This window comes from Phalacrocorax aristotelis, chromosome 6 (genome assembly GCF_949628215.1).
Source record: "Phalacrocorax aristotelis chromosome 6, bGulAri2.1, whole genome shotgun sequence".
In the NCBI taxonomy this organism is placed as follows: Eukaryota; Metazoa; Chordata; class Aves; order Suliformes; family Phalacrocoracidae; genus Phalacrocorax; species Phalacrocorax aristotelis.
In genome coordinates, this window is record NC_134281.1 from 52509141 (window position 1) to 52532402 (window position 23262).

General features: G+C 37.3%; 1 protein-coding gene across 1 annotated transcript in view; it reads left to right on the forward strand.

Annotated features, from left to right (window-relative positions):
- AK5 (adenylate kinase 5) overlaps positions 1-23262 on the forward strand; it is a 96858-nt gene that overhangs the window by 52606 nt on the left and 20990 nt on the right. The window contains exons 8-10 of the mRNA XM_075097899.1: positions 2712-2788; positions 17497-17539; positions 18655-18699. Of these exons, the coding sequence (XP_074954000.1) occupies positions 2712-2788; positions 17497-17539; positions 18655-18699 (165 nt within the window). The remainder of the gene's footprint in view (positions 1-2711; positions 2789-17496; positions 17540-18654; positions 18700-23262) is intronic.

The following is a 23262-nucleotide window of genomic DNA, read 5'->3' on the forward strand; positions in this document are numbered from 1 at the left end:
TCCCCTCCACTTTAGCCTTGTCAGTAGCTTTGCCTACTACCAGGATTACCGGCTACCAGTACCTTGCAAAGTGGCTATCTGGTACACTTCTGCTGCCATGCATACTAGTAATTATTTAGTAAGCTTGTTCTCCTCCCCTAGAAGACCTGTTGTAGCAAGATTTAGTCCAAACTCAGCAAAACATCCTCCCTCCAACAACAAACAGAGCTGGAGGATAGCCAACTACTGACGCTTATCCATACTGCACCAGGGATATCACAAGTACTCTTATAGGTCCCCTCATTACTTTATCTTGTCCTGGGAGTAGCCGTTTGCTTCAATTCATTTCTGGTAGGTTTGTCGTTAGGCAATTTGAGAAGGGTAGAGAAGTCTGTATACTGTTCAATGATAGATGGTTATGGGTTTTGTTATTTTTTATTGAAACAAGAAAGAAAAGACACATATTTTCAATTCTCCTGACCTTCCTTGAATATACTGTAGAAAGGAGCTATGCTTCCCCAGGGAAACCGGTCCCCTAGATCAAGAAAAAAGGCCTTAAGATACTTGACCGTATTAAAATTGTATAAGCGTTATGGCTTTTATCACTTAAGATACATTATGCATGAGTACTCATTTTCAGCCTGACCTTTACATTTAAGTTTGCAGCACCATATTTCATATTAACATTTCTAGTGAAGGATACATACTGCTCTTGGTAGTTAAGTGACAGTTAATCAAATACTTGTGCACAAGTGCCCTTAAAAGTGATTGATGTGTCAAGGTGGGCCAGTGCTGGTGATAACTGAGGCTTAGTTAAATTATATTATCAACAACGATACAATGTTAAGAGTGAGGTGTCACCTGTGTAAAATAAATCAAAAAATTAAGATTCTCTCAGCAGTTGTAAATCTATATGGTTGCATATATCTTTTACAGACAGGTATTTTCAAAAGACCATAAAGCGTATATGGCAGAGAACATGCTGCATGTATACATAGGACATTCTACGGTAGCAAGAGTATAATCCCTTTCTGGTTTTTTGTTTTGGTTTGGTTTTTTTGTTGTTGGTTGGTTGCCTTTTTTTATAGCAATCTGATAAAGTATTAGTGAACATTGGGCAGGGATGGAAAAACAAACCAAAACCACCAGCAGACGGTAGACCCAAGTCTTTCCCTAGTATCCTCTACATGGTCGAAAGAGTGGCATCAAAGGTGGGTTTGGCAGCAACTGTAATATGGATTGCAAATTAAGACGCCCTGGAATCATCATCTCTACCAAGCAGTTATGGGTTTAGTCATCATGACATCCAGTTCCTCTCCTCTGTTCTCTTAGTGATGTTTAGTTCCCCACCTACACAGATTATTAATAAGTAAACTTTAAAAGCAAACAAAAGCAGATAATAGATAAATGCATCTGGCACAAGCTGAACCACAAAATCTGTTATTGATTGTGCTTGTTACAGAGAGCCGGCCGTACAAACATCTCTAATGGTGAGAAAACAACTCCAGGTCAGCAATAGTCTTAGAACTATGTATCCTCAATGCCAGTGCTTGTGGGAACATCATACCAGGTAGAGACACCTGTAACCCAAGAGGGAGGGAGTTGTTTTCTCTTCCTCATCAGTGATGTGGGGATAGATCTGACTGGGGACATGAGGGCACAAAAGAAAGCACATCTTATACTTCCCCGGTGTTACCTGTTGCTCCCCACATGAAGATGGTTATTGGAGTCACCTGTGGCTACTGGCTGGTTACAAGTTTTAGATCTCTGTGTGTCATTACAGTATTTTTGTTATTCTCATTTTAATAATGTTGTGAAAAATACTCCTATAGTCACAGGCCTATTGACGTTTTAATGTGTGTTGAATACATGCAGGATTTGGTTTTAGGGCTGCTCCATCTGGAGGGCACAGGAGACTCTTCCCCAAGAATGAGATAGTCTGATGGGGTTATAATGCCAGAATATGAATATGATGTCCATGCCACACCCTTCCTGTGTGTATACTGAAAGATGATTAGTAGTTTATCCTCTCATTCTGGTTTAGCAATGACTACTCCCCTACATGACTTCATGAAATACCAAGCCCAATTTCTGTTATCCTGCACCTTCAGCAGTTCAGCTGAAGCTAAACTGTAGAGCTCAGCCAGGTCAAGGCTTCTCAGCAACAGAATTTTGCTGTCATCCAAGTGCAAGACGCTGCGTGACTTGCTGATCTTGCCACAGGAAGATGACAAGGAGAAGAGGCAGAGCCACACTGTTGCCTTGGAAAGGGATAGGATAGGAATGAGAACTGTTGCTGCTGGAAGCATGCAGCTTTGGTCCCCCATCATTATCACTCCAGGATCCTTATCTGCTAATCACCAATTAGTCAGTATTTCCTTTTCTTTCCTAAACATGGTTTGTATTCTCTCCTGAGCCAAGATCCCTGTGGCAATTTTACAATTGCAAGTCATGGCATGTGGAACACCCTGCCCAATAAATTTGCAATCTAGCTGAAACAATTCATCCTTTAGTATAACCATTCCTTATTAAGATTTGTGGTAGCTTATATGGATGCTTTGAATGCTTTGTTAATGGAATACCATTCACCCGGGTAGTCTACCACATCTGAATGGTTCCTTGGATCACAGTTTTTGCATACATACAGACAACTGGAAATATTTTAGTGTTCCATCACATAAAGTGAAAATTTCCAATCCATTTCTGAAGTCTAATTTTCCTTCCTATTTTAGGGTCAGATGAACTTCCTTGCAGTCTGATTATGGATTCTGGTGATACTGTTTATACAGAATTTGACTTTGAAGACCAGGTAATTTTATGTATATATGGCCTCTCTAAAGAGTTTTCTAGTTTATGTACATACTGTGCTATACAATTTGTCAGAACAAAGTGGTGGAACTTTAAGGGTACCTAAGCCAAAGGGCTTTTCAAGTGCAATATAAGTAAATCAGTGATACACAGAGGTTGCTTTCTGGTTATGAGAAAATAGTGAATATTATTGTGGTATTAAGTGCCTATATCTTCCAGTATTGCTGACAACAACAAATGCTTACAACGTGTTGAAACCAGACTTTCTACTGCTCCTGTTCTATCCACATCGAAAGACTAAATTTTGATAGCATTTTCCCTGTACATAGGAAGAAAGAATGCTGGGGGGTGGGGGGGAAGGTTGTATACATCTTTTCCCTCTAATCTTCAGCTCAGCACTGTTAAGGCCACATCTGGAGTACTGTGTCCAGTTCTGGGGTCACCTGTACAACATATGGGCTGCTTAAGAGGGTCCAACCAAGTGCCACTAAGATGATTAAGGGACTGGGCCATCTCTTCTGTGAGGAAGGGCTGAGAGAGCTGGGAGTGTTCAGCCTGGAAAACAGAAGGCTCAGGGAGGGATCTCACCCGTGTGTACAGAGATCTGAAGGGAGGGTGCAAAGAAGATGGAGCCAGGCTTTTCTCAGTGGTGCCCAGTGACAGGACAAGAGGCAAAACTGGAACACAGGAGGTTCCTGTGGCTTGGATACTGTGTTAAGGATAAGTGTTATTATTATTGTTACTCTGCTGTGTATAAACATTAAAAGAATGACTTATAATTTAAAAAAAGATATCTTTTTTAAGCCATCTGCCTATCACACCGCCACTTAAGGATGGTGGTTTTGTATGTTTTGCTTTCTGCCTTTCACGTTGCATGACTCTGCTTGCATTTTCTTCATGAATACCAGAAACACTTCTCTAGATTTGTGAACAGCTTGGCAAAGAATGTTATTTTGTGTTTCTGTTATCATTCAACTAAATGCAGTTGTGAATGTTCACCTCTTTCCTCATTATTTGCAAAAGATACCTTTTCTTGTGAAATTTTAAAGCTACTGACAAAATCAGGACCAACAAAACTGAATTTCAGTATCATCCGTTCATTCATTGGTTTTCTTTCACAGTATTCAATGCAACACTTTGTCCTCACCTGCAACATGTTATATGTTCTAGCTCCATTAATTTCTGTTAATTTATGATGCTTTTACTGTTCTTTTGGGCTTAGTTGTTTCAGTTTGGCTTTTTTTCAAGCAGACAGCTCGCCTTTGTCTCCAAATCCCATTTGAAATCCCATTCTTTCATAAAACCTTCTTACAACATTCTCTACCCCAGGAAACTCTCTTAAGTTTCTCATCATCTTTGTCTTGACTGTACTACTACTATATTGCAGGGTTTAGGCCTTTATGCCCTATAAAGCAGAATGTGTATTTAAATCATGTTTGGATTATGTTGATGTTAAATTTTCCATTTTAACAAAGTTCTAAATGCATTCTTTTGGCAGAATATGAACACTAAAGAAATTATACTCTTGATTCATAATGTTTGAAATGCTGTTCAAATAATAAGCACAAGTTTTATAGTTACAAAATAAAATTAACAAAAAGAAATGTATGAAAATCATACTAATTAAAAATTTCAAACTATATGGTTCACTGATGATACAGCACAGTCCATAAAAGCACTGACTGTAGTTTTGAATGAGCTGCATGCATGAGGTTCTTACAAGACACTAAACAAGACGACTATGATGGGACCTTATTGTCCTTGTCAATAGCAAATATTCTTTCAGCCAGATGTGACAGTTAGCTTTTCTCATTATTTTCCCAGACCAACACATTGCCATTCTGGCAAGAATGCAATACTTTTATCAGAGAAGGAGAAAATAAGTAAAAACAGTGCTTAAAAACTCCTCAAAGAGAGATACATAAATATGAAGTAGCTGACAATGACTGTCTTCACCTGCAAGTTGATATCTTTGATACTTATTAGTGACATTTTAAAAACTATAAATATTTTATTACTAATCAATATTTCTGTACCCAGTTCATATGAGATGCCTTGTACAAATATAAAGAAAATATAAAGGAGAAACAATTGCGACCAAAAGCCCATCTAAATTTTGAAAGGATGCAAGCAAGTATTATATGCAGAAGCAAAGAAGGGAGCAGAGATTACCATACAGTCATAATACCGTCTAGCTACCCGGTCTGAAAAACAACATCAAAAATTACTCTCAGGAAGTAAAGATCAATAACTAAATTCAGGAGTGAGGAACTGCTCATGTTCAAGACTTGAGCTCATTTTGACTGTGGCAGTGATTTAATACTCCAGTGATTTACCACATGCTGTTTACGAATTGTGCGAAGCACCAACAACCTTTACTCAGAGAATCTCAAGTGGGAAAGGAACGCGTGTATGGATACAAATGTGTCATGCAGTGATGTTATTGCATAGGAAATCTGTCATGAGAATGTGGGGGATAAGAAGGCTGGTTTCTAAGCAACCTTACACAGCTGAGCTGCTAAAAATGGCTGAATTTTAGCAGAACATCTTGGTAGTCACTGAACAAGAGGAGTTGGGGGTTAGAGCAATACACAACATGTACTGAAGACAAAACCACAGCTGGGGATGAGTATCACTTGGCACAGCTGAATTGGACATAGACAGATACCTTTGCATTTTCCTCATTCTTGGAATGAGCCAGGAAAATCACCAGTGTAAACTAAGCCAACAAAGAAGAGTCTTAGTTCTTCAGATGTATGCTACTTCTTCCAGAATAACCTCTCTTACTGGTAGGAACAAGGAGAGTGAGTGGTGTGGTTCCAGCTACTGATGTAGTCATCAGCTCATCTAGGAGTGCTCCAAAATACAGCAAAGTGCTTCGAGAAACACTTGGTACCTGTTGTTGAAACAGTGCAAAGCAACGGTCACACAGGCTAAGATTTGGCTTTTCTGGAGGAGTACGCAGTGTAAATTGAATTAAAAATAACTCAGAAAAAGCTTAAGCTTTGTGTTGTACATTTTATAAATGAACATTCCATTAAATTCATTTAACTGAACTAAAAGCAAGCTGATTGTTTTCTACTGGATATACGTGAATGCTTCAAGAACTAGAACACTTTTAATCAGTAAGTTCCTACAGCACTGAAAAGCAGGAGGGAAATACACACTTTTTTGTTTGTTTGTTTAAAAAAAACCCACACCAAAACCAATTTCTTTATCCAAATCACTAATAACTATTTTTCTGTTTCTCAGATCCGTAGCTGTCAGATACGGTATTGCAGAAGGAATAATATAGGTTTTTAGAATGACTGCCCAAAATATATTCTTCTGAAAAATAAAATTGGACAGTACCTCTCATTGAGAATGCCTTGTGGAAGAACAAGCCAAAGTTCCACATGGTAGCACTCTCTATAGCCTTTTCTGGGATAACGATTACACTACTCATGATTTGATCAAAAAATGTAAAAGCACAGTAAACTGATAAGTTTCAGATATTTTCACCCACATTAAGATATCAGGAATACCTTTTGGACCAATCATTTTTGGGTCCAACAGCACAGCTTTTAATGAGTTTTATAGAATATTCTCAATTTGCAGAACTTGATGTCGTGACTAGCATCTGGTTTAATAAGGATTGTCTTTTGCTGCTGGAATGCTCTCAAGTGTGATGCAGGTTTTCACTGCTCACCGTGTTCATTTATACTTGCCATTCAATTTCTCAACTTTGCCAGAGAGGCTGTCAATATAATGCCACTTGTTTCCAGAGATCAGACAAGTTTTATCTTTAAGAATTGGGTTTTTAATTAGAAACCTACCATTTGGCTTATTTCAAGTGCATTCAGGCCAAAAGGGAGTATTGAAAAACTGGCATGAGTGAGTCCTATCAAAGAGTTCCAGAAGAAAAGAGCATCCAATTATTTTCTTGTGAAAACAAGGCTTTCATGACAACCTTAGCTAGTGTGAGGAATATTTAGACTAATTAGAGAAAAAGTTAAAACATACAGTCAGACAGTAGACATACAGTAGAATGAATACGCTCCTGAACAAGTGCTTATAGAATTGGTAACTTTAAAATTTAGGAAACATTAAAATCAGGTAAACTTCAAGTAAAAACCTTACAAATATACTGAACCTCTTCTAATATTGGCAGGGAGAGAATATATTTCACATCTACAAAACATGAAAACATATTTTTGTGCCTCAAAGAAAGTTACCAGTTCAAAACTGAGGCATTTTCATGTCCTTCCAGTGTAAGACTACATTTACTTATGCAGTTAGATAAAAGCAATGACACATGCAAAGGAGAGGGTGCCTTTTTTCCCCCCCCCCACATGTGTCAAAGATCTAGGAAAAGTAGATGTAAAAAAGACTGAAAGATAATAAAAGGCTTTCTGTTCAGCAGTGACAAGCAATCTATTGAATTAAGAAAATTGCGTAACCCAATCTTTGCTGCGAGTGCAGAATGTTTTATAATTAGAAAATGTGACAGCTCACTTGAAAAGCAAGAAGCAAAACCAAAATGAAGTGGGGGGGGAAAGCCCTCAAAGAAACTTACTCCCATTCTAACGAGAGGAAATAAGCTCTTGATTAAAAGTTGTTGCCATGTAGTGACAATTCTTCTTGCATCTCGCTGTCATTTCCCACCCAGAGCACATATGAATCTAGGCTTTAGGGGAGCAGGAGGAAAGCTAAGTGAACTTAGAAAAAACTGGCTCCATTGCTACCAAGACTGTAACAATATTTCCAGCCTCCCTGATTATCATAGCTTGAAATGTCAATATTAAAGAGAAAAAATGAAAAGCCCTGAAAGTCTTTTCAGTGCAGAAGCAGAACACAAATATTTCTGAAACTGATGGGAAATAGCAAAATGAAATCCTCATTTAACTACAGCTCTGTGGATTAAACCAAAGACCATTTTCGTCCATTTACTGTGTTTCACATCAGTTGTCACTGTGTTTTGACTCCATTTTTTCTACATCAAAGATTCAATCCGAGTAACTTATTTAACCCTTCAGACATAGTGCTCCAGAGATTGACATTACAACAAAGAGCAAACTACACATGTCCATTAGCAGAAGACATTTTCAGTGGGACTTCTAAAGCTATCTTTTAAAATTAGATAAATATTGATTAAATTCTGTAAGGGGTCAGATCTAGAATGTGCTGTATTGATCAGGTGCATTGTCTTTACCTGAGGATGTAAGAAACTTCTGGTATAACAGCAGTGTTATTCATATATGCTGTGCAGCGTTAATTGTTACAGGTCTTAGTAAAATGACTAAGAGTATCCAGAAGCCATTTGGGCTTTTAATGCTGAACATTTCTGTGGTGTCCATTTCTCTTTCATTGATAGGCAGCAGTATCAGTTTGAATTATACATTCTGGTTCTATAGGGAAACTGATGAAAACAGGAGTATGCAATAAAAAAGAAAATGGACTCTAGGAAACTCAGAGAATGATTGTGTACCTCTGTTCCCATAACATTTGTTTTTATTAAAGAGCACAGAAAGGTGGAATCCAATCTAGTTTAAGGATATCTGCAAAAAGAGATAATGCATAAGCATCCAAAGAAGTGAAAGAACTGGAGATGCAGGCCTAACTACAGAGAAAAGATGTTTAATAGAAATGTACTGAAGTCAATGAACAATCTGTTCAGTTCAAGTTGCCATGGAAACTATCCTATTAAATGCTTAAAAAAAAGAATCAGTTCTAGAAACAAAGTACTACAGTTTGCCTGTTACAGAGTGCTCCCTTAATAAGCTCAAACGAAGTGTTATTTCGGTGCTTCTATATAATTTTGTGAGCTTGAAGAATTATTTTTATCTTTTAGAATCACCATTGTACACTGTAGTAAAGGCATGTGAAAGAAAGCCTATTGCTCTGCTTTCTTCCATGCAAACCACGGTGAAATGGGCAAGAAAAATTGCTGTAGACATAATCTGCATTTCTTCTTTGGAATGCCAGCAACAGTTGTTTGCTCCTCCTTTCACAGATGTTATTTGGATTTACTTTCTGATGATACATATATTAGGGGGGACTGAACTGCCAAGGTTAGTCGAAGTCTTTGCATCCCCATTTCTTTTCTGATTTTGAACAAAAAGTTGCTGCCTGCAGCACTGGTGAGCTGTACAGCGCACGAGGACTTGGTTACAAGGATGGTGAGCTCATGTGAGTTACTGGAGATTTAAACAACAGTGACAGCATCATTTTTCAAGATGTGCTGCATTTATGCTCCACTGAATACTTTTGCTGTAACTTAGGATGCTCTTCTCTGTGGCTTGTGGAAGGTGTCTGTAGTAAAAAGCATTACAATTCACAGTGTGTCACCCTCATTCTTCTAGGCAATAGCACTAGGATAGCGTACCCCGTTTCCTCACACCAGCTTGCCCCTCCGCTGGCAAGCTGAGGCCTTATCTTTTCATGCACAAAATAGAACTTTACAGCTCATTTTATCAGTTCTGTGTTTTACATGTCTACCTTTACAGCCCAGAGAACCTGCATAATTCTTGGGGAATATCAAGCATCCCACACAGTTGATGCAAATAGGATACACATCAGAATATTTCATATTGCACCTAAAGCTGATGATGAAATGCAAAGGTGTATTTTAACCTTTCCCCTCCCCCCCACCTCCTAGATTTAGATACCTTACTCAGGGCTGCAAACAGGTTCTGTTCCCATAGCCCAGCATCCCTAGAGACAGCTACCAAAGCCGTTCCTTAAAAATATTTGTAGCAACAATTCCTATATTTTAAAGCATTGAAAAAGAAACAGCTTTCTGTAGAGCATATTCGTATTTTTAATCACTGTCAATGTACATACTAGATTTTTACCTTGACATATTTAACTGCAGTGATTGCAAGGATGCGAGTTTACTGTATGGGATAAAAAATTGCTCTTTAAATAACTTATTTGTATTGTATTGAAGCAGAAGAGTGGCCTCTCTGGGTACATTGGAAACACTTTAAAAAACCCCAACCTCCATGTATTTTCCGGAAGCCATATGTTTCCTATTTGGTGCTTTTTTAGTCCTTATGTATCCCATGATTGTGCAGCCAAATTTAGTCAATTTGGGATTAAATACCAGTCATAAGGAGCGAGAAGTAGCCTAGTTTTGGAATTCCTTCACAGTAGTACATCTCAGATCAATGGACTGTTTCTTCCCATCGTTAAATTCCTTCTCAACAGAGAAGTTCTGTATAAATACTGTAAAAGTTCCTTATTGAAAGTTATAAAACTACTTAATAAAACATAAATAGGTGTTTTAGTAAACCTAGAATATGTTTGGTCAAACATTAAGCAGAGGAGGTCTTTAAGAGGTAAAATTTGAGCACAGCTGTCAACTTTTATCGTAATAGCTGCAAATCATAGGATCTGAGGCCCCACGCTGGTCTTATTTTTACAACACCCTATTCTTGTCCTCCTCTGTGCCAAGATCTTTCAGGCTATGCTCAACTTCCGTATTTTAAAAGGTCTGTTCTCATTAGCTACATTTCCTGGGTCTGCATTTCTTCCCTCTTTCTCTCTGCTGCAATTCTGTGTGTTATGTGTCTGCGAATTATTTATCTGTACATGTGTCTTTTTTGTAAACGGCTAATGTGATCAAGTCATAGAAATGCCAGCAGCCCTTACTCACTGTCTCAAGACCTAATCATCTATCTGCCATACAAGGAAGAGTCATTTACTCATTTTTGTGGTGCCGTACTGAAACTAAACAACCTCTTTCTCTTTTTTCACCGGCAGTGCTAAATTATGACTGGCAAGGTAAAGAACAGAGCTTTATATCAAACACATTACTGTACAGAATCTTGGGTGGGTGCTACAATGTGTGACACTGGATTCAGGCTAGAAAGAGCTTGGAAGGGGAGCAAGCGAGAGAAAAGACATTTTTGAGCATACAGTCCATTGTAGACATATATAACAGAGGACAATTTAATCTTAAAGAATGAAATAATACATATATCTCAAAGAAAATTAAATGTCTTTAGAAAATTCAGATTACAAGTGAAAGTAACATTCTGCCCTTGACTCGTTTGATGTTTATATTCCTAAAGATGCTTTGTATTCCTGTAACAAATCTTTAAAATTAATGACAGGTTACTACTTACAGGTTACTGTGCCTGTCCTTGAGCTTGATTTTCATAAAATAATGGAGCTCATGTTAACAAAATAAATGGGTGATGCCATGGTGATGCAAGGAAGTAGAAGCATAACATTTTGTAGGTTATCTGTGGAAAGTAACACCCTGAACTTTGAGTTCTTCCAAGAGAAACAATTACAGAGTTCCACCACAACTGAATCTTATCAAAGTATTTGTATCTTTTTCTTTTTGGAAATTTAATTGAGACTGGCCTGCAGAAAAGCCTTTTACATCTGAAGTTTAAAACAAACAAACGAAAAACCAAACCAAAACGACGAAAACAAAACCACAAAAACCAAACCAAAAACCCAAATCCAAAACCCCCCAAATCACTGAATTCCACCCCTCAGAAGGCAATGTAACAGCTCAGGGCAGAGAAACCCTGTGCATAGTGCCAATGGTGTATGATTTGAAGGATCCATTCATGAGCATTGTCGTTAGCAGTCTGAGAAAAGGAGCTAAGCAGGGCGGCATTTGCAGTTCAAATGCACTTGAAGGTCCCCTGCTGCACTTCTCTGCTGCAGTGGCTTGATGTGACAAAAAGCCCCTGAGAGAATTTATAGCAAGCAGCATAAATACTCCACATAGAGAAGAATGATTTAAGGAGTGAGGGCTATTTAGAGAAAAGAGGAATGCCAAAGGAAAAATAGTGATAACTTCTGCGAAGAATTTCTATAGATGTAGGCCTACTGAAAACTAACTGAATACTGTACGTGACAAAAGTATTTTAAAATGAGTAGTAGGTAATAACTATGCACAGATAATATGGGTGTCAAATGTCTCAAGTGTTTTCAAAACACAAAGATATTTAAAAATCAAGCCCCAGTTCTTCCTGAAGTTAGATATAATGCTCTCCCCTCTAGTTCAGCCTTTTAAACCCAACATAAAAATTGCAAATGAAGTGTTTGGTTTACCAGAACAGTCTCAAGGCTGCTTTGATCATGCAAAATGCTGCTATCATGCTGGAAGGGGTGCCCTTAATGCATGCCTTGGTTGGTAAGTTTGCCCTTAAAAGTTAATTTATTTGAAATTTTTTTCAGTTTTCTACTGTCTGGAAATAAATATGAAACTAAAAAAATTTTGCTTTAATTTTCGTGCGTGATAATCACATGTATGTGTCATCTTAAAAACCTACAGAAGTGAAAAACCCAACCCCACACACTGTAGCAAACAGATTTAGATTTTTCTCCTCTGAACTACTGATAGATACTCTTCTCCTTCCTATCGAACAGCAAGAATGAAAAATACTAAGAAATCTTGCATTTCTTTAAAAGCCAAATAACTTGAACTTGGTTTACAAGTGTTAAAAATTAGTTAATCTCTACTCTGTATAGGTATAAATTTGTTTTATTAGGTTTATTTTAAAAGAATAATAGCGTAGAGATTCTTGTCTTTGATAGAAACCCAAAAGTAAAAGGGAATCATAGCAATGTAATAATCTGTCACTATTTCATAGGTACTATTACATTAATTTTTTTTTTTGCACTTCCTAGTTGTGTGCACGCCAAACAAACAAGAAACACCTCAAACAACACTAGCACTGTTCTCTCATCTTAATTACTATTAGTCCCTTTTGACACAAATAACTCCACTCTGCTGAGCAGTATGAACTGTATAAGAAGATATGCCTTTTGGGGAAAGAAAAGCTGTGAAGCCTGAATGTGTTCATACTGTTTCTTTTCTTATTTACACATATTCATTAGTTCTGGACCAGAGGAGGTCAGAGCACAGCCACACCTGCTTTCTAGAGGCAAACTGTAATACTCAGCTGTCAGCAAACAGCTTAGCCTCAAAAAGTGATTTGAATCATAAATCAAATATAATGGCAAGCAACTGTATGGCTCATAAAATCTGTTCCCAGGGACCACTGCCCATACATAAAACCTGCAGCTAACCCAGCGTGTCTCATCAAAAACAAACATTTGCTCTTACAGGAAGAAAAAGGGAATTTAAAAGGCAAGTTCCACAGCTGAGCTCTAGCTAGCCCCAATTTCTTCTGAGGTTTAACTTTACCTAGCTAAAGCTTGCTCAGGGTCTTTACGTTTTGCAGTGTACTTAAGGACACCACTCAGTGATAACTACATTTTTATAAACAGAGGCTGCACATATCTAATCTGAAAGACCATCCCCTGTGATTTAGGTATATGCCTGTTAATTCCAGTTGCAAACACATGTGAAACTCTAAAACCACACAGATTGTGACAGACTGGACTGTGCTGAAGCAGAGAAATTTTATACTCAGACAGTGCTCAGAGATCTCATACTGCGTTCTGATTCCCTAAACTATTCTTAATCAGTGAGAGAGTTTATTTAATTGACCGCTAACATTGTTTTTAAGGATACTAGATGTAGAAGCATCATCTGCAAACATCTGAGATTTCATTTAATATTACTTTATTAAGGACTAAGCATTCAAAGTAAACATACTACAAGCTAGAGGTGAAAGTGGAAATCTAGGTCCTAAACCTAGTTCTGCTTCCATATATAACTGTGTTTATACTGACAAGTCACCTAATATCTCTGCTAAAATGGAAATAACGCCCTTGCCTCTATTCCCAAAGGAAGTACTGGGAAGATTTATGTGGAACTGTAATGTTCCTTGAAGAAATACAATGTTACCGGAGTACAAGTGTTTTGCATACCGAACAGCAGCAAATTGTATGACTACAGTGTGCTGACAAATTGATGGTTATATACCTACATTCCCATCAAAGGGATGCTGATGAGCTCGCCACAGTAAATCTGCATAGTCAGTTTTTGCCTGTACTTGCCTGTCATTTTGTATTAAAGTTATGTTTGTCTATGCTGCCTCTTTTTTTTTTTGCTTACACATTAACATCAATTCTCAACACATATTTTTAGGCAGATAAAGATGTCGTTTTTATTTGTTTTACATTCTCAAATTCAATCTTGAAAATTGAGCATAATTTTAGGCAACAATCATGCAGTATTTTAAATTCAGTCTCACTCTACTACTTCTTTTCTTCTTAATCCGTGATTATTTATCCTTTTCGGGATAAATAATTTCTAAGGAGGAACTCCTGTTATATCTGTTAGAAGTCTATAAAATGTGGCAGGCACTTTTCACCACTATTCTCATGAAGCATTCAAGCAACAAGAAGGTGATAAGACAGAATTTTTTAGTTTTCCATGTTAAAAAAAACCAAACAAACAAACACCAAACTGGAACAGAGGTTATTCATAGGTGACAGAAAAGCTTTCTCGTTTCATCAGGTAACAAACATTCACATCAGTTGTGATTAAATCCTAATGAAGAAAATGTCCCATCATTAGATAAAAACAAGTGTTTTATTGCTTTCTTTAAAGTGATATGACTTAAGAGTCCTAATTCATTAGTAGTGAAACTCAAAGATCTGGAGAATTCTGTATCATTGCCTTATTACATGCTGTGACTTACAGTCAGTTTGTTTTATTATGGAAGTTACTTCACAACCTAGCAATGACAGGCAGTAACATAAACTCATTAACCTATGAAGTACCTGCTACTAGTCAGATATTTATTAATCATGAGCTAAATGACAAGAAGCCTGAATACAGTCAGAAGCCTGCATTTTCCAACTCTAAAGGCAAATGTCAGATGAGAGATTCTTTAGAGGTAGCAAACTTCTGTATTTGGCAGTAATTTTAATGTACTGTTGATATTGTTTAAGCAGTTACATGGTCAGCTATGCCCCACTGATTGATATGTTTCCAAATAATATTTGTAGATATAACCTGGCTCTAAAGGCATCTGAAATTACAGACTACCTACCTTTCTTCATTACGTATAAGATTATGATCTTCCTCAGTTTGCTGTCAACTAAATGGAAACAGTTATATAGCAAATACAGAGGCTGTTCTGCTGCTAAAGCACTGTTTACTTGACCGCAGTGTGGTGTAAAATACTATTAGCAATCTAGTAGTTTGTGGGACTTTTCCTCATGTGATCACTTGCTAAATCCAACAGTTATTTTCCAAAGCACTCTGGTAACTGGGCAGAGCACTGCTTTCAGGCCGATATAGGTTAGGGCATTCACAGTGTAGAGACCTACTTACTAGAAAGGCACAATTAGAAATAGGTATTGTCAAATATAAATAGGAGGGAACTGGCATTAACCAGGACGCCACTCTCTGTCTCTTTCTACAAGGGACTGCAAGCCAAACAGCAAATTTAGCTCCTCACCGAGACCAGCAGAAAAACGGGTTCTACTTCTGAGGAGACGGGGAGGAAAGAGGTGAAGGGAAATGGTTCTAAGTCAAGTTTAAGTACGGAATAATGAAAACCATGTAGGAATACCTTGTCATCAAAACCAAATTAATTGCAGCCCCACTGTTCTAATTTGTTCCTCCTAACTTTTCGTACAGCTCCCCTAGAAACCAGGCTTTCAGGACCTCTTTCAACCCCAGCTAGGTCAATTCTGTCTGAAAAAGTGTTTTTATGGAATTACTTATTCTCTGAAATATGGGGAAGCTTATTTTGTCATGGAAGTTCAGCTGGGGTGGCGGTCCCACTCACATCAAGCTGTGTGCCAAGTTATAGAATTATGAAGCAGATGCCCTTTAAAAAAAAAGTGTGTAGAAAAAAAAGCTATTCTTTTGAAAACAGTACTTCTGCACCTGAAAAGTGAGCAGTTACAGATGGAATCAGAATTCATTATTTTGATATTCTGGGTTCTGATCAATGTCACACTTCCTGTTTACCTGCTTTTGTAATTGTACAAAATCGTTACAGTGCTTGTAATTAGAATTCACTTTAGTGGCTTTTCATAGCATTTGTTCCTTATGTGAGCACGGCTTGTTGGTTAGTCAACCTGTTGTTCTGTTACAGTAGATATGGTTGGTCAAATAAAAGCAGCTGATAGCTTATTCAGATTCAGTTCTATCTCTAGCTTTCACATATTTCAGCTCTAAAAAATTAGAGCTGTTCCTGACTTAAACTGACCTTTATTATCACCTGCTGCTCTGAGCAGCCCACCAGTGTTACAGAGGCAGTTTCATTCTGCAGCTGTAGGGGAGAACAAAGCAGTACTTGAAATGAACAGTGCCTCTTTCGTTTGATCATAAACTCGCAACTGTGATTTTTATTTTAAAGAAACTTTACTCTAAACTTTATGCGTAAAATTCTTTTGATCCATAAACCTTCAAAGGCATGGGAAGAAGCTGAATCTGAAACCAGGCCCTTTATATATAATATATCCTTTGCAGGGTCAAATATTGTATTGTATTATTACATCAAAGAAAAAGCATGTAAGGTTAATACTGAACTTGAATTGTAAGAAAGAGATTAATCTCTTATTTGAAAATGTTTTTTTTTCCTGAAATACTGTCCTGTAAACTTAGGGGATCCAGTTGCTTTTTTAATTTTGTGTCTCTCCCCGCACCCCCCCCTTTTTTTTTTTGTAAGATGGCAGTTCTCTTGCTGCAGCGTAATAGGCTGAGAATTACTGTGAATCAAAAAATGAAAATGTTTTATGTAGCCAACACAATGGTACTGCAGCCTAATGAAGACCACTTCTGTTTCAGTGATAGTGGGAGCACAAGGAGAAACCCACAAGGGCAGTGCAAGAGCCTTGCAAATTACAGTGGCCAGTAGTTTATCTGCTTTATTCACCATGCTGTTCATTTCACTTCAACTATTCATGCAGCTCTACAAATTTCTAACAGTGGCTATTTCTGACAGCATACTGAAGCAGAACTGTAAGAAACTGCAGCTTGATAACCCTATGCTATTTTGAGAGGACTAGCATAAGGTATTCAATATTGATATTACACACTGATGATGTAATACGAGCACGTTAGTGTCAATGCTGTTACTGATATTTTATAGACTAGATTAAAGCACTGATGGTTCGAGTATATTGACACTACATAACCTAGACTATGTCCAGCACATGTATAATTCTGATTTATAAGAACAGCAAATAATTCCCCCTCCGACACTCTTGATGGCCAGTATTTGTAATTCCTTGTTGGATGTGCTATACAGCACGTGACAAAATAATTGCAAGTGGCCAAGTATCAGGAAAAAAAAACATGCCAGGTTCCCCATTTCCCTGGTGTAGTCCCTCTTTGTAGTTCAGCAGCCTCTGTAACAACTTGTAGTTTGTGTTGCATTCTGAAGGTAAACACATGCAAGTTGTTTTAGACCAAAGACTAATTTCATCTTTATATTGTAGCTCACTTCTACATCTTACTCCAGTATTGCCTTTCTACTAGTTAACAGCTTATCATTCCATATTTACTTCAGAAGCAATCCAGCACACACAGTGGCTGCTTATCTATATATTCTGGATGCTGAAAAAGCTGTTCATCACAAAAACAATATCGGCCAGTTAATCATCTCAAGTTGTCTTGATGCTCGTGTTCATACCAACGTCATAGAACATGCTCATCTTCTACCAACTGAAAAAGTACTAACAGCATTTCTGTGACATTGTTAACTGTATCTCTACATAGATTAAAACTGAGAGGTTAGATTATGGAGAAGATATATCTGCTTATATGTATATTTTAATAAGTGCAAACTATGCAGAATATCAATTTCAATTTATCAATTGCTTAATTAACAGGAGGAGGATCAGTCAAGTTTTTCTGGTTATGAGAGCACAGGAGGTGAGTTTCTTTTTCAGTATCATTTGCAATTTAATTTTGAAAGCTTTGATTTCCCCTTGTATTTAAACAGTTACTTGGAAGGTAGAGTGAATTCAGGTTATTTATATTGTGAAAGTTATGTCTCAAAGGACTATCATTTGAATTGTCTCTGAATGAAAATTAAACATTGTGAAAGACATTTCTACAACTCTTTAGACCAGTGGATCAAAAATTATTAGAAATATTCCTGTTAATCAGCATCAGATCTCATATGTGTTTTCAAAAATTGGCCGTTATAAAAAGCTTATTGGAAAGTATGAGCTGCTAAGAGTCTAAGAGGAATGAAGGGATTAATCAAAACCTTTTACAGCTGATGATATTATGTCATAAGAGATGTACACACCACGTAATAAAAAAACAAAACTCTGTGGTAAATGCATGTGTCTTGTAAGTGATTAAATCAAGATATAATAAAATTCCAGCAGGCTCAGATGGTGCAAGATTGCCTTCTATATGGGTATAACATCAGTCCCTGTCTGACTGGGATTCAGACTAGGAAGAACTGCTTTTTAAAAAAAAATATGATTTCAGTAAAAAGGCAAAGCTGTAGTACATTAGTTTTGGTGCTAAAATGAGAGTAATACCTGGATTTCATTTAAGACTATTATTATTTGTCTGAATTTGAGGCTCAGGGGAATTAAAGTCTACATCTCAGATATAGTGCGCTGTATAAAATCTGAATGGGATGTGGACAAAATTCTATAGCAATTATAATGTATTAACGTACTCGGAGAAAAATGCAGTTGCTCAGGAGGCACATTATTACATCAGGATGCATCTGCTTCCTTTTTTCCCCCCCCCCCCTCTTTTCGTCTTTTTTAAAGAACTGATGGGTATGCGCAAGGTCTAATTTTCAGGTAAAATATTTTTATCATATCTGCAGTGAGAGCTGCAAAACTGGGAGAGAAACAGGCTTGTGGATAATAGCTCCTTTTGGAATGCAGAGCATTATGGCAGAAAGTAAATCTAGTAAAATCAGGTCACCTTGCATGACTGTTACACAATTCAGTGTGGAAAGTAGCTAAGATTAAAATTAGTAGCTTTTGCCAACTAAAGAATTTTTATTTTCATTTTAGACTTTTCAGAAGATCTGAGGAAATCAAACATAATTTTTGTAATTGGTAAGTAGGATTCCTAATCTAACTGCTACATTTGAAAATCAGCTTGATACTTAGTTTTTATTATAAGTATATGATTTCTTTTAATGTTTAGCAGAACAGTTTGGTTAAGAATATTTACACTACAATGGTGGTTTAGTCTTTTGAAAGGGAGTTAGGATTTATATCATGTTATTAACCTGGGTGTGACCATGCTAACAACAGTTGTGTAAAGCTCAGAGCAGGAGGTATGTTTAAGTGTGAACATGTTCAAAATTACCTAAGTTCTTGTGCAGTTACAGCAGTGTTTTGTGATCTCCCACAGCAAAGCTGCCTCACCAGTATTATTTAAAATGTTACTAGATAGGATTTGTAACTCAGATTTTTAAGGTTTAAGTTAAAAAAAATCAGGTCTCTTAATTTGTGAAACAACTTTTGTAAATTCAGAGTTGCGTTCTGCATGTGCTCAACACATTTTTAAAAAGTCAACAAGCTAGTCACCATGCGTGATACTTAGCATGCAGTGAGGCTTTGCATGTCTAGGATCTACTTTATATTTGCTTTCTGGAAGTCCGCAGAGGAAAAGTACCATGTTAATGCCCATTATTATAGAAATCTGACTAATATAATGAGCAAAAACTTTGAACAGTCTTTTAAAACAAATTATGACCAGAAGATTTCAAGTTTCAGCATAAAGCTTGGTACTAGATACTTGGAAAGAATAATTGCTTTTCTATCAAGGAGAATTTTTCACAACTGCTTTACAGTACAGAGCAGGAACAAAACATTTCCAAGGACCTAAGGATAGATACCCAAACATGGGTGATTTTACATAAAAGCAAGTCACTTTAGACATTCTTCTTCCTAAGTTAAAAACCAACTGACTTCTGAAATTAATCATAAATGAATGGAAGTTTTATTTGGAATTCAGGAGGCATCAAAAAAACATTCCAATACCAGCAGGTTGAGGGAGGTGATCCTTCCTCCCTGTTCAGCACTGGCAAGGCTGCACCTGGAGTACTGTGTCCAGTTCTGGGCCCCCCAGTACAAGAAAGATAACCTTCTGGAGCAAGTCGAGCACAGGACTACAAAGGTGTTTGAGGGACAGGAGCATCTTTCACATGAGTAGAGGCTGAAAGAGCTGGGACTCTTCAGCCTGGAGAAGGAAGGCTCCAGGGGATCCTATCAATATGTATAAATACCTGATGGGAGGGAATGAAGATGAGGGAGCCAGAATCTTCTCAGTATTGCTCAGTGACAGGACAAGAGACAATGGGGACAACTTAAAAATACATGAAATTTGAACACAAGAAAACACTTTTTTATTGTGAGGGGGTCAGACCTTGCAACAGGTTGCCCAGAAAGACTGTAGAGTCCTGAACAGCCACCTCTAGCTGACCCTGCTGTAATGAGGTGTTGGACTAGATCCCAAAAGTTTCCTTCCGCCCCACAGGATTTGGTGAAAAGATAGCATCTTCATGTGTTGTACTTCTGTCTCACCCTGCCTTATACCAAATACAAGTTGACTTAATTTATTGCAAACCTATGGTGGACATTATGTGTTTGAAAAAGTAAAATTAGGTTATTGAAGAATTGATTTGAGACATTTTCTTAAGGGAAGGATACAGAACGCTTGATTTTCAGCCTTTAAGCAAACTTGAATTCCATGGTTACTGAAGTACATCTTCCTGCTGTTTGCTACAGTGACAAATTTTCGTTCTCTCTGCCTCACATATCTTATTGGAAAGTTATGTTTGGATTTGTACAAACAGATTTTTTTAAAAAAAGGAATTTTGCCTCTGAAATTGTCCGTGTTAAGGCATATTTTTCATTTACCTTTGGACTGCTTTTGCTTTTCCAAAGAGTTGTTTCCAATTTTCATTTATAATTTTTTTATAGGCCACCTACTAGCCATCTTCTAGTTTAAAACCGAAGACACACATTTTCCCTATTTATTCCTGCTCTTAAATCCATCTCAGACTTTCTAGTAAATGCTTTCTAGGAACAGAGGAAAATTCTCATTTATCAAAAGTGTGAGGTTTCTCAGTTTAAAATGTTATGATGAAAAGTTTGACTAAGTCCAAACATGTGTTACTTGTCAACAAGTTACATAAAATAATTTATGCTTTTTCCCAAAATCTCCCTTTCTTGACCCCTTGTCCTCCCTGATGTGAAGAGTGAGGGTATTTTTTTATTTTATTTTTGTTTATATGTGACCAACATGGGATCTCCACAGCTGCTCATTTGGCTGCAAAATCTTGATTTTACTCCACCTAGGTAGTGAAGGTAAATGGTATTTCCTAGAGACAGGTTTCTTGATGGTACTAGGTTGGAGTGGCCACAAGTTTTTTTTTCTTACAGCCTTTTCAGAGAAGTAAATCTGCCCAAATCACCTGTTGACCCACATGCGCTCCAGGTTTAACATTATACCCACTAGCCAAATGCATACCATATTCCTAGGCAGTAAAGTTGTCTTACATATCAGTCAAGGGGTGAAGTCCAATCACTGAGTTGTACAATGACAAAAGAAAACTTTGAAGAAGTCTCACAGGAGCAGAGCAAAACCGTGAGGGCTTAGAGGGGGGAGGATGATGACACAGGGCGGAGAAAGAATTAAAAAGAAAAAGGCACCACAAATTCTCAGTGGTCAAGTACTCCACTGCAGTGGGCAGTGCCAGAGATGTTCAGCCCACGATACCTTGACTAGAAACAAAGCAGACAAGATGGGTTGGAGCATGCTGCTGCACATACTTGAGTGGGAAAAGCTGTCTCAGTCTCAGGTGTCATTAGGAATGTTTACTCATTACACAGATGTATTAATGAGGAAATAATAAGATGCTTATAAAGATGTTTTAAAACCAGAGTTCTAAAGATGTGCATTTGAAGTAGTTTACAAACTAATTAAAATAAATACACCATCTGCCATAGCTGACAAATTGAGATACTGTTTATAAGACAAAGGGAAAAAAACCCAGACAATTCCCTCCCCTACTAATTTCTCTTGAAAATTGTCCAAAAAGGGAAAGAAAAAAAATGTAATTAGCAAAGATTTACATTAGAGCTAATGCAGGAATTAATTGGAATAACAGTCAACTTGGATTAATTAAGCAACAATGTCAATGTTTTAATCTAGACAGCAAAGCAGAGACATAGAACGAGCAAGTCAAAAATATGGGAGATAACAGGGTAATAAAAGAGGCAAAATGAAGTTCAATTTGGCCTGTACAATAAAATTCAAGAGAAAACTAAAAATAAACAGATGCAAAGATAAATTTGGGGGATGCTCTAATATTTGAAACTGTAATTATTGCCAGTCAGTTAAAAAAAAAATCAATAAAAACCAAAATCAACCAAAAACCACCCCTTTTTCATCAGAGCAACATGAAAAGTAAAATCTTAAGCACAATGAACAATGTATGATTTTATAATTCTTAATGTGGTACTCTGTATCACATCCAGAAAAGTGTCCTACACGAAGTTACTGGGAGCATTATTCCTCCCTGCCCTCCACAGGGGTTTCATAAAACACGGCCACGTTTGGGTTTGGTTGATGCTGAAACCAAAGCAGAAAGTGTTCAGGAATCTTTCTGTACTTTGGATCAGAGACAAACTCCCCGCTAACTCTTAGATGTAGTGTTTAAAACTTAGTCAATATAACCAATTTCCTCTGCAGACTTTTTGTCATATTCTTGCTGATGAACAAAAGCTGATACTGGATTAAGCTCAATGTAGATAAGACCAGCTTTTCAGCTGACACCCTGAAAATATTATCGCCAACTACATTTACAGGTAAAACATTATCAGCAGCAGATGCTAAATTCCTGTGCATATAAAAAAACTCCAACCACAAAACCCCACGGTCTTTATTTGTCCAAGGTATGTCAGACCTTGAATGACTTGATATAACTTTGAATTTAGCCCTGCTTTGAGTAGAGGGTTTTACCAGATGAGCTCCCTTCCAACATAAATTATTCTACAGTACCTGTATTACGGCTCCTTCTACAACCAGATAGGCTCAGGATGAGCAGTACTGATAACTAAAACCCCAATCAGTCCAAGTGCTAGCTGTAGAAGCTGATGAAAGCTGCTTTCTCTGACTTTCCATGAAATGAACTCCATGTTTTCTTTAAGACAGATGAAAACTCAGTGATGTCCGAGGACATCACATCACTCTGCCAATGGTTGGGTTTTGATTAAAATAATCTTTCAGAAAAACTTGAGGTATTTTTGTTGTTGTTAAATAACAGCATAATTCCTATATGATTTCTCTCAGACTGAAATCATACATGAACAACAGATGAAGTGCTGTTGAGAAACCTTCAAATGCCACATTCTGAAGCTAAGGCTTATTTTGTTTGTATAAATAATCCAGTAGCATTGATAGAGTTGCCAAACTGATCCAAGTCCTCCAAAATCACAGCTTGAACATAAGAATAGCTTGACTGGGGCTCTTTTGATTTCAGTTCTGACTTCTGAGGCTCTGTTGTGCAGCTAGGTTTCCCCTGCAAGCACTTTTCCATTATACTCATTATGAAAATAAGGTCTAAAATTGAAATATTTTTAAATGAATGGTGGGACTCTCTTGTA